Source organism: Mauremys reevesii, linkage group 3 (genome assembly GCF_016161935.1).
Source record: "Mauremys reevesii isolate NIE-2019 linkage group 3, ASM1616193v1, whole genome shotgun sequence".
Lineage (NCBI taxonomy): Eukaryota > Metazoa > Chordata > Testudines > Geoemydidae > Mauremys > Mauremys reevesii.
The window spans coordinates 152,211,255-152,226,784 of NC_052625.1; the positions used below are offsets into that span (position 1 = coordinate 152,211,255).

The window sequence follows — 15,530 nt, forward strand, 5'->3', positions numbered from 1 at the left end:
AAACTGTCAGGCATACAGGAGCCTACAACAAAACACAGCAGAATGCCTAGCTGTTCGAAAAGCTTTTTCAGTCAGTAAATGCCATTTCATAACATTGGAGGCCAGAAGGGACCACCAGATTATCTAGTCTGCCCTTCTGTATATCAAGGTCACCAACACCACTCAGTACCTACATACTAAACCTAGCAACCAAAATTAGGCCAAAGTATTACAGCCCACAGGAGACCAGACTATTATGTGCCACTAGTAAACAATAGAAGGGACTGAGGCCCCTACAATCGCAGGGAAATGATTAAGTGAGATATTCCCAGATAATCCTGGCAAGTGGCCCATACCCATACACTGCAGGGGAAGGGGAAAAAAACAACAATGTTACAGCCAGTCTGCCTTTGGGGGGGAAATTCCTTCCCAAGCCCAAATACCTGAGCATGTGAGCAAGAACCAGCCAGCCAAGCACCTGAGAGAATACTCAGCCACCTCATAGCCCTGGCCTTCCCTACCCAATGTTTTATCACCACCCATGGCCACAGGCACCAAGATTTTTTTTCTCTAGTGGGTGCCCGTGCCCCCAGCCCCGGCCCCAGCCCCGCCCCAACTCCACCCCTGCCCCAAAGGCCCTACTCTAACTCCACCCCTCCCTGCTCCTATTGGACCCCTCTCCAAATCTCCACCCTGGCCCCACCTCCTCCCCCAAGCACGCTGCGTTCCCCCTCTTCCCCCCTCCCTCCCAGGCTTGCCACACGAAACAGCTGTTTTGTGGCACAAGTGCTGGGGGTGGAGAAGCAGGACGTGGCAGTGCGCTCAGGGGAGAAGGTGGAGCAGAGGTGAGCTGGAATGGAGGGGCGGGGCGGGGAGCTGCCTGTGGGTGCTCCAGCCTCAGAGCACCCATGGAGTCGGCGCCTATGCCCATGGCCATCCCGGATGCTTCAGAGGAAGGAGATAAAAAAAATATCCTCCCAGAACACCCTGCAAGTGGCCAGCTGAAACCCTGAAGCATGAGGTTTAGGAACATAAAACATAATCCAAAAGTGAGCCCCAGGACTGCTGAGCCCTGTCCCCTACCATCACAAGCAACCCCATCATACAACTGCACTCATAAATCTGTCCCGCTCTCTCTCTTAAAACTAATTACGTTGTTTGCCCCCACAACTCCTACTGGGAGGCTGTTACAGAACCTCATCCCTCTCTCCAATGATTAGAAACCATCTTCTAATTTCCAGTCTGAATTTGTTCATGGCCAGTTTATATCTATTTGTTCTTGTGCCAACATTGTCCTTTAGCCATATCCCCTCTCAGCCTTCTTTTTGCTAAACTAAACAAACCAAACTCTTTCAGTCTCCTCTCCTAAGACAGGCCCTCCATTCCCCTGATCATCTTAGCTGCTCTTGTTCCAGTTTAAACTCATCTTTCTTGAATATGGGTGCCCAGAATTGTACATAGTATTCCAAACAAGGTCTTACCAGTGCCTTGTACAATGGCATTAATGCTTTGCTATCTCTACCGGAAATACCTTATCTGATACATCCTAGTATCACATTTGCCTTTTTCACAGCCACATCACACTGGTAGCCCGTAGTCATCCTGTGATCAAACCACACACCCTGACCTCTCTTCTCCTCTGCCATTTCCAACTGATGAGCCCCCAGCTTGTGGCAGAAATTGTTATTATTAATCCTAAATGTATTACTTTGCATTCCTGTACTATTGAATTTCACCCCATTTCTGTCACTCCAGTCTTCAAGGTCATCCAGATCCTCCAGTATAATATTCTGATCCTCCTCTGTACTGATGATGCTTCCCAACTGTGTAACATCAGCAAACTTCATTAGAACACTCCTACTTTTTGTGCCACGGTCTTTAATAAAAATATTGACTCAGATTGGTCCCAAGACCGATCCTTGAGGAACTCCACTAGTAACCTACCTTCAATGTGATAATTCACCTTTCAGCACAACCCGTTGCCTTGTCCCCTTTAGCCAGTTCCTTATTCACCTTACAATGCTTGTACTGATCCCCATCTTCCCTAATTTAATTACTAATTTCCCATGTGGTATTGTGTCAAATGCTTTACTGAAGTCCAAGTATATTAAATCTACTACATGCAATTCCCTTATCTAAAAAAATTTGTTATTTTCTCAAAGAAGGAAATCAGGTTAACCTGACATGATCTACCTCTGGTAAACCCATGGTGCATTACGTCACCTTTACCATTTACCTCTCTGAATATAATTATTCATTCCTTCACAATTTGTTCTAAAACCTTGCATACTGCTGAGGTCAGACTAATGGCTCTGTAATTGCCCAGGTCACTTTTCTTCTCTTTCTTAAATATAGGTACAACGTTAGTTATTTTCCAGTCATATGGTGCTACCCATGAATAGATAGATTTATTAAAAATCCTCGCTACCAAACTAGCAATCTTATGTGCCAGTTCTTTCAGTATTCTGGGATAGAAATTACTCAGCCCCTCAATTTGAGCGCATTGAACTGAAAGTTTTTCTTTCACCTTGGATGTGCTAATTTCCATTTCTAGACACCCATTCCATCAGCCGTACTGACAAGGAAAAGTATTCATCTAGGTTTTGGGCCATACCTAAACTATCTTTAATCTCCTTCCCATCTACACTGCCCAATTGCCCATCCTCATCCTTCCGTGTTCTCTTTTTATGTACATAACTAAAAAAACTATTTATTTTAGTTTCCTTGGCAAGAGTTAATTCAGCTTGACTTTTAGCATTTTTCACTTTATTCCTACATTTTCTAACCTACATGATGTAGCTTTTTTGCGGATCAGCCCTTTTTTCCATTCCTCGTAGGTGTTTTGCTTACTCCTGTTAATATTTTTTTTTGAGATGATTATTCATCCCGCTGGGTATGGAGCTCTTCTCTACCAATTTTTTCCTGTTGCTGGAGATGCAAATTTCAGATAGTTTTTGTATAACTGATTTGAAGAAATTCCAAGCATCCTCCACATTTAAGTCCTTGAGCTCTTCAGTCTAGTTGATTTAACTAATTTCTTTAAATTTCCCAAAGTCTGCCCTTTAGAAATCAAAAACCATAATTAACTAACTGGTTTTGATTATCCTTCCATTTAATTTAAACTGAATCATTTAATTGAAATCAAAAATTCCCATGGGAACATGTTGATTTTGACAATTTCATTTAGAAAAAATAGAAACTAAGCATTTTGGATATGGCTGAAATGTTCTGTTTTGACCTTATTGGAATGGAATGTTTCAACTTTAACGAACATTTCATTTTGATTTTGTTTCTAAACAAAATTTCATCAGAATTGACAGGTTCCCACAGAAGTTCAGTTTCAGTAAAGGAGCATTTTCAACAGAAAAATATTTTGCTGAAAAATTTTCAAATCAGCACTATAAGTAAATGAATACAGAATACAACAAATTTGTATATTGTTTCCCTCTGTGGGAATCAAATGTACACTTAAAATTTTGTCTCTGCTGTCAAGGAGAAATAATGCTAAAGCCCTGAATTAGTGCAAAGAACATCACAGAACTTTTCTGTTGCAACGCCTAAAGCATGCAGGTTTCAGTGATGCTTAGTGCTTTTACCCTAGTTTTGTATTAAGCCTTTTCCTTGGTTTCACTGACATCTAGTGGGCAACATTTTTTTTAAAAAAAAAGTCCCCTTCTTTTGCATTGCAATTGACTATCCAGCATTCATCTAGACTGAAAAAAGAACAGGAGTACTTGTGGCACCTTAGAAACAGGGCCGGCTCCAGGGTTTTTGCCGCACCAAGCAGCGCGCAAAAAAAAAAAAAAGCAAGCCGCGATTGTGATCTGCGGCAGCTCTACCACTGCTGCTTTATTCTTTGGCAGCAATTCAGCGGCAGGTCCTTTGCTCCGAGAGGGACTGAGGGACCCGCCGCTGAAGAGCCAGACATGCCGCCCCTCTCCATTGGCTGCCCCAAGCACCTGCATGCTGAGCTGGTGCCTGGAACCGGCCCTGCTTAGAGACTAACAAATTTATTTGAACATAAGCTTTTGGGGGATACAGCCCACTTCATCCGATGCATAGACTGGAACACACAGCAAGAAGATATTTATACATACAGAGAACATGAAAAGGTGAAAGTAGCCATACCAACTGTAAGAGGCCAATCAATTGGGATGAGCTATCATCAGCAGGAGAGAAAAAAAGTAAAACTTTTGAAGTGATAATCGAGATGACCCATAGAAGGTGTGAGGATACTTAACATGGGGAAATAGATTAAATTAGTCTAATGGTGCAACCATTCCCAGTCTCTGTTCAAACTTAAGTTAATTGTATCTAATTTGCATATTAGTTCAAGTCGAGCATTCTCTCTTTGGAGTCTGTTTTTGAAGTGTTTTTGTTGTAAAATTGCCACCTTCAAGTCTGTCACTGAGTGGTTAGAGAGGGTGAAGTGTTCTCCCACTGGTTTTTGAATGTTATGATTCCTGATGTCAGATTTGTGTCCATTTATTCTTTTGCGTAGAGACTGTCCGGTTTGGCCAATGTATATGGCAGAGGGGCATTGCTGGCATATGATGGCATATATCATGTTGGTAGATGTGCCGGTGAACGAGACCCTGATGGCATGGCTGATGTGATTAGGTCCTATGATGGTGTCACTTGAATAGATATGTGGACAGAGTTGGCATCGGGCTTTGTTGCAAGGATAGGTCCCTGGGTTAGTTTTTATGTTGCATGGTGTGCGGTTGCTGGTGAGTATTTGCTTCAGGTTTTGGGGCTGTCTGTAAGCAAGGACTGGTCTGTCTCCCAAGATCTGTGAGAGTGAGGGATCATCTTTCAGGATAGGTTGTAGATCCTTGATGATGCGCTGGAGAGGTTTTAGTTGGGGGCTGAAGGTGACGGCTAGTGGCGTTCTGTTATTTTCTTTGTTGGGCCTGACCTATAGTAGGTGACTTCTGGGTACTCTACTGGCTCTGTCAATCTGTTTTTTCACTTCAGCAGGTGGGTATTGTAGCTTTAAGAATGCTTGATAGAGATCTTGTAGGTGTTTGTCTCTGTCTCAGGAATTGGAGCAAATGCGATTGTATCTTAGAGCTTGGCTGTAGATAATGGATCATGTGGTATGTCCTGGATGGAAGCTGGAGGCATGTAGGTAAGTATAGTGGTCAGTAGGTTTCTGATATAGGGTGGTGTTTATGTGACCATCGCTTATTAGCACAGTAGTGTCTAGGAAATGGACCACTTGTGTGGATTGGTCTAGGCTGAAGTTGATGGTGGCATGGAAATTGTTAAAATAATGGTGGAATTCTTCGAGGGCTTCTTTTCCGTGGGTCCAGATGATGAAGATGTCATCAATGTAGTGCAAGTAGAGTAGGGGTGTTAGGGGACGAGAGCTAAGGAAGCGTTGTTCTAAGTCAGCCATAAAAATGTTGGCATACTGTGGGGCAGGTACCCATAGCAGTGCCGCTGACTTGAAGGTTTATATTGTCCCCAAATGTGAAACAGTTGTGGGTGAGGACAAACTCACAAAGTTCAGCCACCAGGTTTGCCGTGATATTATCAGGGATACTATTCCTGATGGCTTGTGTGGAATGTTGGTGTAGAAGGCTTCTGCATCCATAGTGGCCAGGATGGTGTTTTCTGGAAGATCACGGATGGATTGTAGTTTCCTCAGGAAGTCAGTGGGGTCTCGAAGATAGCTGGGTCTGCTGGTAGTGTAGGGCCTGAGGAGGGCATCCACATAGCCAGACAATCCTGCTGTTAGGATGCCAATTCTTGAGATGATGGGGCAGCCAGGATTTCCAGGTTTATGGATCTTGGGTAGCAAATAGAATACCCCTGATCAGGGTTCTAGGCATGTGTCTGTACAGATCTGTTCCTGTGCTTTTTCAGGGAGTTTCTTGAGCAGATGGTGTAGTTTCTTTTGGTAATCATCAGTGGGATCAGAGGATAATGGCCTGTAGAATATGGAGTTAGAGAGCTGCCTAGCAGCCTCTTGTTCATATTCCAACTTATTCATGATGACAGCACCTCCTTTGTCAGACTTTTTTATTATGATGTCAGAGTTGTTCCTGAGGCTCTTGATGGCGTTGTGTTCAGCACGCCTGAGGTTAGGGGGCAAGTGATGCCGCTTTTCCACAATTTCAGCCCATGCACGTCGACAGAACCAATCTATGTAGAAGTAGATAGAAGTCCAGTCTGTTGTTTCGACCTTCAGGAGGAGTCCACACAGAATGGATCATCTCAACTATCACTTCAAAAGTTTTTTTTTTATTATTCTTGCTGATGATAGCTATCTCAATTGATTGGCCTCTTACAGTTGGTATGGCTTCCACCACTTCCACCTTTTCATGTTCTCTGTATTTATAAATATCTTCTTTCTGTATGTTCCAGTCTATGCATCCAATGAAGTGGGCTGTAGCCCACAAAAGCTTATGCTCAAATAAATTTGTTGGTCTCTAAGGTGCCACAAGTACTCCTGTTCTTTTTGCGGATACAGACTAACATGGCTGCTACTCTGAAACCTATCTAGACTGAGTGAATTTATAATAACATTTTATGATTTTGTAAAAAATCATTTTTGTTTTTATTATAATTATGAAGTATATTTTCTCTTAAAGGTGTACTGTAGAAGCTCCCAATCCTGCACTGGAAGCTGCTAGGGGATGAACCCCTGCAGTCATATAGAATCCTATTAATACGGCCCTATGAAAATCAGCATTTCATGGACTGTGCAGAAATATCATAAACAGTTAGAAACTCTTATAAATTACAACTTACCAACTAAACAAAGTTTAGTGATGCATGTTGAGATGCCTTATCATTGCTTTATTACTCACGTATTTGCTATTGTGCATAACTCAGTCATTTTAATGGCTCTCCCAGTCACTAGTGTAAATTACTGAGCTTCTGATGTAATAAAACTATCCAGCCCTTTTTAAAATTACAGCTCCAGTGTTTGAGTCTATGGCCTCTTGAGCCAGTGACTGGCTGCATACCATGTTGATTTTTTGTAAACTTGTCTGTCATTAATAAATCTAAGTGTGCCTCTTCTCAAGACACCAGAACAGTCTGCTTGCAACCTCCCATGACTTCTTTCTTTCATAAAGAAATATTTATAAAAACCTAACTAATTTTAAACAACATTTAAGTTGTAACGTTAACTGTCAAAACCAAAACTCAAAGCTTAGGATGAAATATGCACCTTAATTTAGAATGTCCAGAGTTCTAGTTTGCTACAAAACCATATACTATTAAAACCTTTACCTAGATTTTGTTAGTTTTCCCAGCCTAAAGCCTCAGTCCTGCAATGAGCTCTGTACAGGCAGACTCACACTGGCTTCAAGAAGCCTCAGCCTCATTGCAGGATCAGGGCTTATACTTGTTTCTGTTTTGTCTCTTCATTGAAAACTTAAATTTCATTCTTAAACTGTGGAGAATTTCACTGTCTGGTAGGAGGAACTAACCTTCTATACAGTTCAACAGTGTTAATACTCACATTGACTTGTACTTGTATGGACCAGTCTCCAAGTAGAGGGCTTGTTGATAATTGAAATCTTCTGGAAACCATACCCAAATCACCTTTCTCTGCCAACCACTGCTGAATCAAATTCCCTCGAGGGTCCTAAAGTAAAACCCATGCTGCATGTTAAATGTGAGCATACTCAGGAGCATGACTTGACTGGAAATTCAAATGTCAAGCTGATTCCAGTTTACTGCTACATTTCCAATGTGTACTCACCCGGATGTATATGCTTAGAGAAGTTTTGAAAGGTTTGAGATCAGGATCAACAGTGACAATCCGAAACTTCACTTCTTGGCCTGGTTTATACAGAGACTTGTCAGTCTGGATGAAGACAGAGATACTCTTGTGCTCAAATAACAGGCTGGTGCTGTTAGAGAATAACAGCCGGCCCTCGGCATGGCCTTTCACCAGTAACTCATAACTGCCAGCCCTGCTGTTCAAAGGCAGCTGAAAGAAAAAAAAGAGTATCTCTGTTACAGTCTCATGTACTGCAGTTTGTAAACATGAAGGGAAGCTTGTTTCATAAATACATGTCATGTATACCCTGACACCGTTAGGAGCAAGTCAACTGATTTAGTTCACAAAAAGAGAAATATGTTTTCAATGTGAAAAATGTACCATTCTTGTGAATAAGTACTTCTTTGAGAGGCCTCCTGTTTTCGGATAGTGCTTTGCTAGGTGCATTTCCACCCAGATAGTTTGGCCTTTAAATATATCATTTTGGAGAAATCTGCAACAAATGGCCCACTCCAGAAGAAAGCAACTTCCTCAGTAAGTAGCTCTGCAGACTGCCTGGGATATGCAACCACTTGGACTACTTCTGATTGCACAGAGGTACTTTTCCATTGTGAGCAAAATCATGACATGATGGTGATGAGCACCCTACCATCATCCCCATCTCTGTGACCTTTCCTCCCCATATGGAAATCCTTAGCTGTTTGGACGCAGAGTTGGTTGTTGGACTTCCATAACAAGCCAACCTATTTCCTGAGTAGCTTGGCCTGTTATGGAACCAACACCCATAGTTTTCCATAAACATGCCCCAGCAGGATGAAAAAACATTGCACTTGCTAGCTAGGAGTCTGACTCTAAAAGTGTCATTCCTGCAATTACCCGCTAGTTGTCTGAGAACTTTCATTCAGATGTGCCTTTCTGAAACATTTTAATCTTATTCCTGCCTATAATCAGACTCACCAAAATGTAAGCAGGAGAGTTTCTATGTATGCACATATATATATATATCTGGAGCACAGAGAAAAATGTATAGTTAAAATTGCCTAAGTATTTCCACTTAACTTGCCCAACCCTCCTTTTTTTTAGTTCAGTTACTTAGCAATTTCCGCAATTTTCACTTTGGGGGCTGAAATTTTCCTGATTTGGTCACTGTCTGCTAATAAATTTTCCTGGAAAGTTTGAACAAAAGGCCTGATAAGGAGAGTATGCAGGATTGGATGGGGGAGGGGGATTAGGCACTTAAATACCTTTGAGGAACTGAGCCATCACTCTAGGAAGAGTGCCTTTCAGGGAAAATTGGGTTTGATTTGGCCATGTTACAGTGGCTTAAGAGTTTGTAAGTAGTGCACACACTATAATTTTTCTAATAATACTTTTCAAAATAATTATCTCCCCCCAATACTTTAAGGAAAAACAATACTAAATGTGAATTTCCAGGCTCTGCCCCCAACTGGCCGACATCATAGCTTTCTATGCGGGTCCAGTGCAGAAAACCTTTCAGCAGTGCCTAGCAGGTATGCAGGCCCTATACAGGGCCTGAGTAGTGTAGAGAGTCAGGTGGTACACAGGGGAGTTTCACCCTGAATAAGGCAGTGGTACATACTAAGTGAGCCCGTGGAGTGGGTACTGTGAATCCTTGACCCATGCTAACCCAAATTCTGGGTTGTGTTGTGCCATCAGATTTTTAAACAAAACACCCAACTGATTTCTGCTAAAAAAAAACTGATGGTGTGACATGGCCTTCTGTTTGCAGTTAGAATGGTGTAAATCTGGAGTAAATCCTCTGAAATCAAATCAACTTAAATGCAATAGGTAGACATTTTTCAGTTAAACATACAGGAAATTAAGCGCACACCTCAAACTGGTAATGAGAATTGCATCTGTTAATTCACCAGGGCCAGCACTGAAAAATATTGTACCATATTCTGTAAATAAACTCTCTCTTGCTTTTAAAATTTGTTTTAAGGTCATACAAGTGGATGGAATTTCCAGAGTGGGAAAAATGCCATACAATTACTATACAGATTAAATCATATGTCTATACAGAATGTGTATGCACACAGAAATCAATAAGAATTTTTATTCTCCTTCGTAAATTTTCTATTTACATAAGCAAGTGAAAAAAGTGAAAATCAGTAGTACAGCATGCAGGAAAATATCTTAAAATATACCGTAGAACTTCAGACTTACAAACACCTCGAGAATGGAGGTTGTTCGTAACTCTGAAATGTTGGTAACTAAAAAAAACATTATGGTTGTTCTTTCAAACTTTTACAGCTGAATGCTGACTTAATACACCTTTGAAACTTTACTATGCAGAAGAAAAATGCTGCTTTCCCCTGTTTGTTTGGTTTTTAAGAAGTTTACATTTAACACAGTGCTGTACTGTATTTGCTTTCTCCCTCCCTCTGTCTCTCTGTCTCTCTGTCTCTCTCTCTCTCTCTCTCTCTGCTGCCGCCTGATTATGTACTTCCGGTTCCAAATGAGGTGTGTGGTTGACTAGTCAGTTCATAATTCTAGTGTTCGTAACTCCGAGGTTCTACTGTCTGGTCTTTTCTCTCTCTAGTTATATCTTTATGTTTCCTATGCCAAATGCACATTTATCACAGAAACCAAGACCATCATTCAAATTAGGACTTACCAAACTAAATCTTTGAGGAGGAATGCCGCACTAAAGTTGGTGATTTTTTTTTAAACTGGAGTCTTTAGTAGAGACACTGCCAAGAACATATGATTCATGTCTTCTAAGCCTCTCACACTTCATGGCTAAATATTCTAGAAAATGTTAACTAAAGGGACACAGCCCCATTTATAACTTTTGTCAAAAAATTTGTTAAATATGTAAAAAAAAATGTAAGTTAAAATCATGACCATTTTAATGTATTTAATGATATGGTATTAATTGTGGAAACAGGCAACATCCCCTATCAAAAAATCCAAGAAATATTAAGAGCATTCAAAACAACGGATAAAACAAATAAAGAACTTGCTCCTTTTGATCATAGCAGTTGAAAATATTTCTAATTATTATATGAGCACACTTGCAAGGATTTGGTTTGATTTTTTTTACTGAAAAATCCACATTGATTATTTGCAGTTCTCAAATATATTTTTCATTTATTTTTATTATTATTAATAATGGCAGCCAAAATGGGTTACTCTATCACTTTTTGACTTCCTAATAATGCTAACACATCCTGAAAAAAAAAATCATTTTTTCTTCCTGTCACTACCCTGGCTATTTCATCCTTCTTGATGCTGATGTCGGAAGTTATCAGGCTTGTGAAGTCAGCAATAGGGAAACGAGGCAGCATAACTGTTTTGCTAAAAGTAACTTGAATGCTTGCCTACATTTCTCAGCTGACAGAGACCACAAGCTCAGGAAGTCACTGCTAAAATAATGGTAGCCATTCACTCCAACTCCTCAGCCCCATAAAAAAAATACTCTAAAAAGGGCATTTCCTGACCAAATAGAAGTTAGTCAACTCTTGAGTGGTGTCCAGTAGGAGCTTATGTGTTTTCCCACTTACACACTCCATCTTTTTTCATTACTCGCTCCTCTCCCAGCCATGACAAAAATCATTCTTGCTCACAATGGTATTCTTGCCCTTGCTTTCTTTTTCTTAACAATAACAGTAATAATAATAGTTGGGCTATGAATAAAAGAAGTACAGCTGTAAACCACATCAGTTACTGTCTTGAGCTCTCATCTCAGCCCAGGAAAACATGACAACCAAAAATAGTAACTCACAGTAACACATTATGTAGATTGCATTACCAGACAATTACACTGTAGGTAATATGGTTGACTATTCTAGCCATGCTAATGAAAAAAAAAATTCCCCTTGAAATAATGAATTAGTTATCATTAAGGCTACAACTTAGTCACGGAGGTCATGGCAGTCACGGATTCTGTGACTTTTCTGTGACTTTTCCAGACCTCCGTGACTTCTATGCTTCAGGAGGCGGAGGCGGGACATTCATATCTACCCCAACAAAACCCAGGCTTCAGCAGTAGAGCTTGGAAGGGGCGCCCTAGAGTTGCTGTAGGGATTCCTTCACCAGGAAAGACTCCCACTGGCCTGTTAGAACAGCTTTAAGGCTGCTTTGTGGCACTGGAGCATCACAAAGCTGCCTTTTCATAGGCTAGAATCTGGCTCAAAATCAGTTTTCATCTCTTGCTTTATGTGGTTATTCACTACGTATTAAAATACGTTAGTAATCACAGCAACTACCTCCTTTCAGAGGTTGTGGGAAATAATGGGGTTTAAGATGGGAGTGGTTCTTTAAGAAGTGAGCAAATAATTTGTAATAATTAATATAGGTGGTGAATTAAACTCTTTTCTGTTCATGCAGTATCCATGAATGGGCTGCAATTCTTAGTCTGTTCGCTGAATGAATGTTTTGTGCAAATATATTGCAACCTATGGATTTCTCAAAATTCGCAAACTGTTCACTGTGAGTGTTGCTTCAAATATTTGATATTTGTCAGTCCCATTCAATTGTTTTGACTGAATACACACATTATTTGGAGTCTGAATTTTAAAGATGCTTAGCATCTGCATCTCCCATTGACTTCATTTGGAGTTGCTGATGCTCAGAAGCTTTGAAAGCTAGCCCTTGGTAAAACGTGTTCCTTGATAGGCTAGCATAACTCTCAAGATCAGGTTTCCAATGTGAATACTTATGATTACAAATTCAGAATTCACTTTCCATATACATTTTGCAATATCTGATTAACATATTGTTTTAAGTTGGAAAATTTGTTTGCTAGAGAATGCAATTCCAAAAGGGTATTGTGTATGAACACCATCAAGGTGAAATTGTTTAAAATTTTGATCTAGTATTTGTGGATGGGGGTTTTGGCACTATTCACCTAGCATTCACAGTGTGTTGGGAAGAATGATGTCTACCAATCATAAACTAAGCAGTATAAAGGCTGTTCAGATGTTAGAGTCCTATGCCAGCTGATGCTGGGACTTGCCTTCTAAACCCTTCAATTATTCTGTAACAAGCTACAAATCATTTGGATTTGGACCTCCCTGGCTCACTGGTCAGCTGGGGCATCCATTCTATGAGTATGAAAATAATTTGCATCTTGCACAACACTAAAATATATCGTGTCATCAACCTAAATCAGTAAAAGAACCATTGAGAGACTTATCCAACATAAACATTTGCTATGAATGTCAAGTAGCACCAGAAAAGAATACTTACTGCTGGAAGAACAAGAGTTCCAAAGGAACCTAAATTAAGAAGGGAAGAGAAAAATAAAATAAAGTTCTGCCAGCAAGCCTCATTTTATCAAAAACATCAACATTAAAAAGATTGTATCTCTTAGTGACTTGCATCCTCAGCAACAATTAACTAACAATCCTCACAGAGCATTCACATTCCTGCAGTTCCTACTCCCGAACCTGACCCGGAATAGGTGGCATTCAAGGCTGGGGAGCTTGAAGGGGCAGGACCACAAAACCATGCACTGGCCAATAAAGCAGCTCCTTGGAGGCCTATATCTACTATTGCAAGTTAGAGCAGCTTTGTGCCAAGCCAAATTCAGGCCCTCGTAAGTCCCAGGACCAAGAGAGCAGAAAGGTGGCATGTAATCCCATCTCTTCTCTCCAGATGTTCTGACCACTGCTCTAGCACACCAACAGCTATTGGTCAATATTCTTTCTTCCAAATGCTTCATTTCTTTATTTAGTTCTCGTGTATCAGTTTGGAAAAAAAATGATAAATTGAACAGCTATTAGTAGGGACAGCCATAGGGTGGTCTAAGAGGCACAAAATCTCACTCTTAGTGTTGTGCCAAATGTGTAGTGCACTTCATTAGTTCCATTATAAAAGTATTTTAAATGCTTTCTATACTGGTGAGCTCTCTCTTGGATAGAAGAATCACCTCCAAGCATTTCATTCAACTGATCCCATAGTGAAACTAACTCACTACTCATATTTTGCACAGTTAAAAAAGCTCTGTCCTAATAATGGCCATAGATCATCGAAACTAATAAGACAGTGAGCTCCTTGTAAGCTCGAAAGCTTGTCTCTCCCACCAACAGAAGTTGGTTCAATAAAAGATATTATATCACCCACCTTGTCTCTCTAACAAAAAGCAAATCAGAGAAACCAACAAATAAAAAACAAATTGCCCAAACTGAGGAGTTGACACATCTTGTCTGCTAAAAAGTAAGCAAAGAAGCATGCCAGTTAAGGGCTAATACACAAAAGGAGGGAAAGGCAGGACGAGATTCCCACCCACACAAACTGTTAGGTAGCATCCCTCTCTAGCATACAGGAATGCACTCAGTGGTACACCAACCTAAGGGGCCATGGCCAGCAGATCAGAGAGCAACATCCGCATCTAATAAGCATGCACCATGATCCTGCTAAGTAGAGCAGCAAAGTGACCCTTAAAGAGCATCACCTTGGCCTGGATCCTGGGGAATCCTGCTCTGTCTTGCAGTGGCAGGATTTCTGTGGAAGAGGGTGCAGCAGGAATACCTCTCTGCACCCTCATTGATTCAGCCATTGGTTTGGGCCTAAAGCAGTCACAGAGGTTATTGAATTCATCTGATGACAACAGAGCTCACTATTCTCTCCCACATTATCATCATCATCTTGTAGTCTGGTTACTGCATGGAAATGCAGAAGATGATGGAAAGGACTGAGGTCCATCAGTGGCACTCCCTGTAACATAATTATTTGGCGCAGGCAAGTCTGAGGAAAATGAGAACAGTTTTGCTTTATATGATGTGAATAGAACTGGTGTTACCCACACAAAATTCTCTGTTACTCACACACTCTAGGGCCTCCCACCCTTACCCCGTCCCTAGGGCTCAGGTGTACCCCTGTCAATTTAGGTACCTACCCTCACCCTTCTGTGGGCTCATGCGTAACCTTACACTCTGCGGGTTTGCGGGGTCTTTTACCAGTGAAAGAGCCTTACACAGTAATATCCTACATAAACTCTATATATTAACAATCACCAAAAAGAGAATGCACACACCACACATACAATGCTCACCACTCCCAATAAAACAGATGAATTTTCCACTGCTGGCCAGTCAGGATCAAGTCCACCTGGGAGGACTCTAGTTTCTGCACGCTGTCATTGGCAGAGTGTTGAGATCTGGTGGCTCTGATCTTTGGAGCTGTGTCCTGGAGTTGCTTCCCAAAGAACTTTCTTTTGGACCCAGTTTATACAGTGAAACTCAAGCCCTGCTTAGCTATACTTTAACCAATCATTATACTAAAATTTTACTAACCAATGCTAACATATTAAAACAAAATTCTCTAGCCAATCCTACCCCACCACCTTAATTAATTTACACTTAGCAAAATTAATTATGTAATAGACAGAAACAATCAAAGAACCAGAGACCATATAAACAAACAATAGAGAAACGGGGACCATAATGACAAAACAATAAAGAAATGAGGATTTCACAACCACAGCTATTTATACGTGATTTCTTGCCAGACAGGATGCTATTAAACTAAGTTTTCTTTAACCATCTTAAGATCTGTTTCTTTATCTGGTGATAGTGAGTGCTATTAGGACGGGGTCTCCTTCTTAACAACCTTATATTACATTGTTTTAATGGAATTTAGATGGAACATGAGGATGTGACTTCCTGGTTCTCAGCTAATGGCTGCTGCTCAGCTGCTCTTTTAATCTGGCTGCAAACAAAGGCCTTAGGCTTTAGGCCTTACAATATGGCTGCAGACAAAGGCCTCCTTACATTGGAGCAGAATTATATCTGTCAAAGATGAACATGCAGTATTTCATTCTAGTCCATTCATGTGTTTATTA

General features: G+C 40.8%; 1 protein-coding gene across 3 annotated transcripts in view; it reads right to left on the reverse strand.

The window, feature by feature from the left end:
- The window catches only part of CD109 (CD109 molecule), a 119,892-nt gene that overhangs the window by 64,420 nt on the left and 39,942 nt on the right, over window positions 1-15,530 (reverse strand). The window contains exons 3-5 of one of the 3 annotated variants that reach the window (XM_039528255.1): window positions 12,935-12,963; window positions 7,700-7,930; window positions 7,457-7,582 (exon numbers count right to left, since the gene is read on the reverse strand). In XM_039528255.1, the coding sequence (XP_039384189.1) occupies window positions 7,457-7,582; window positions 7,700-7,930; window positions 12,935-12,963 (386 nt within the window). Of the gene's footprint in view, window positions 1-7,456; window positions 7,583-7,699; window positions 7,931-8,101; window positions 8,294-12,934; window positions 12,964-15,530 lie in introns of those variants that run through there. The other 2 variants (XM_039528257.1, XM_039528258.1) reach the window with 2 other exon arrangements.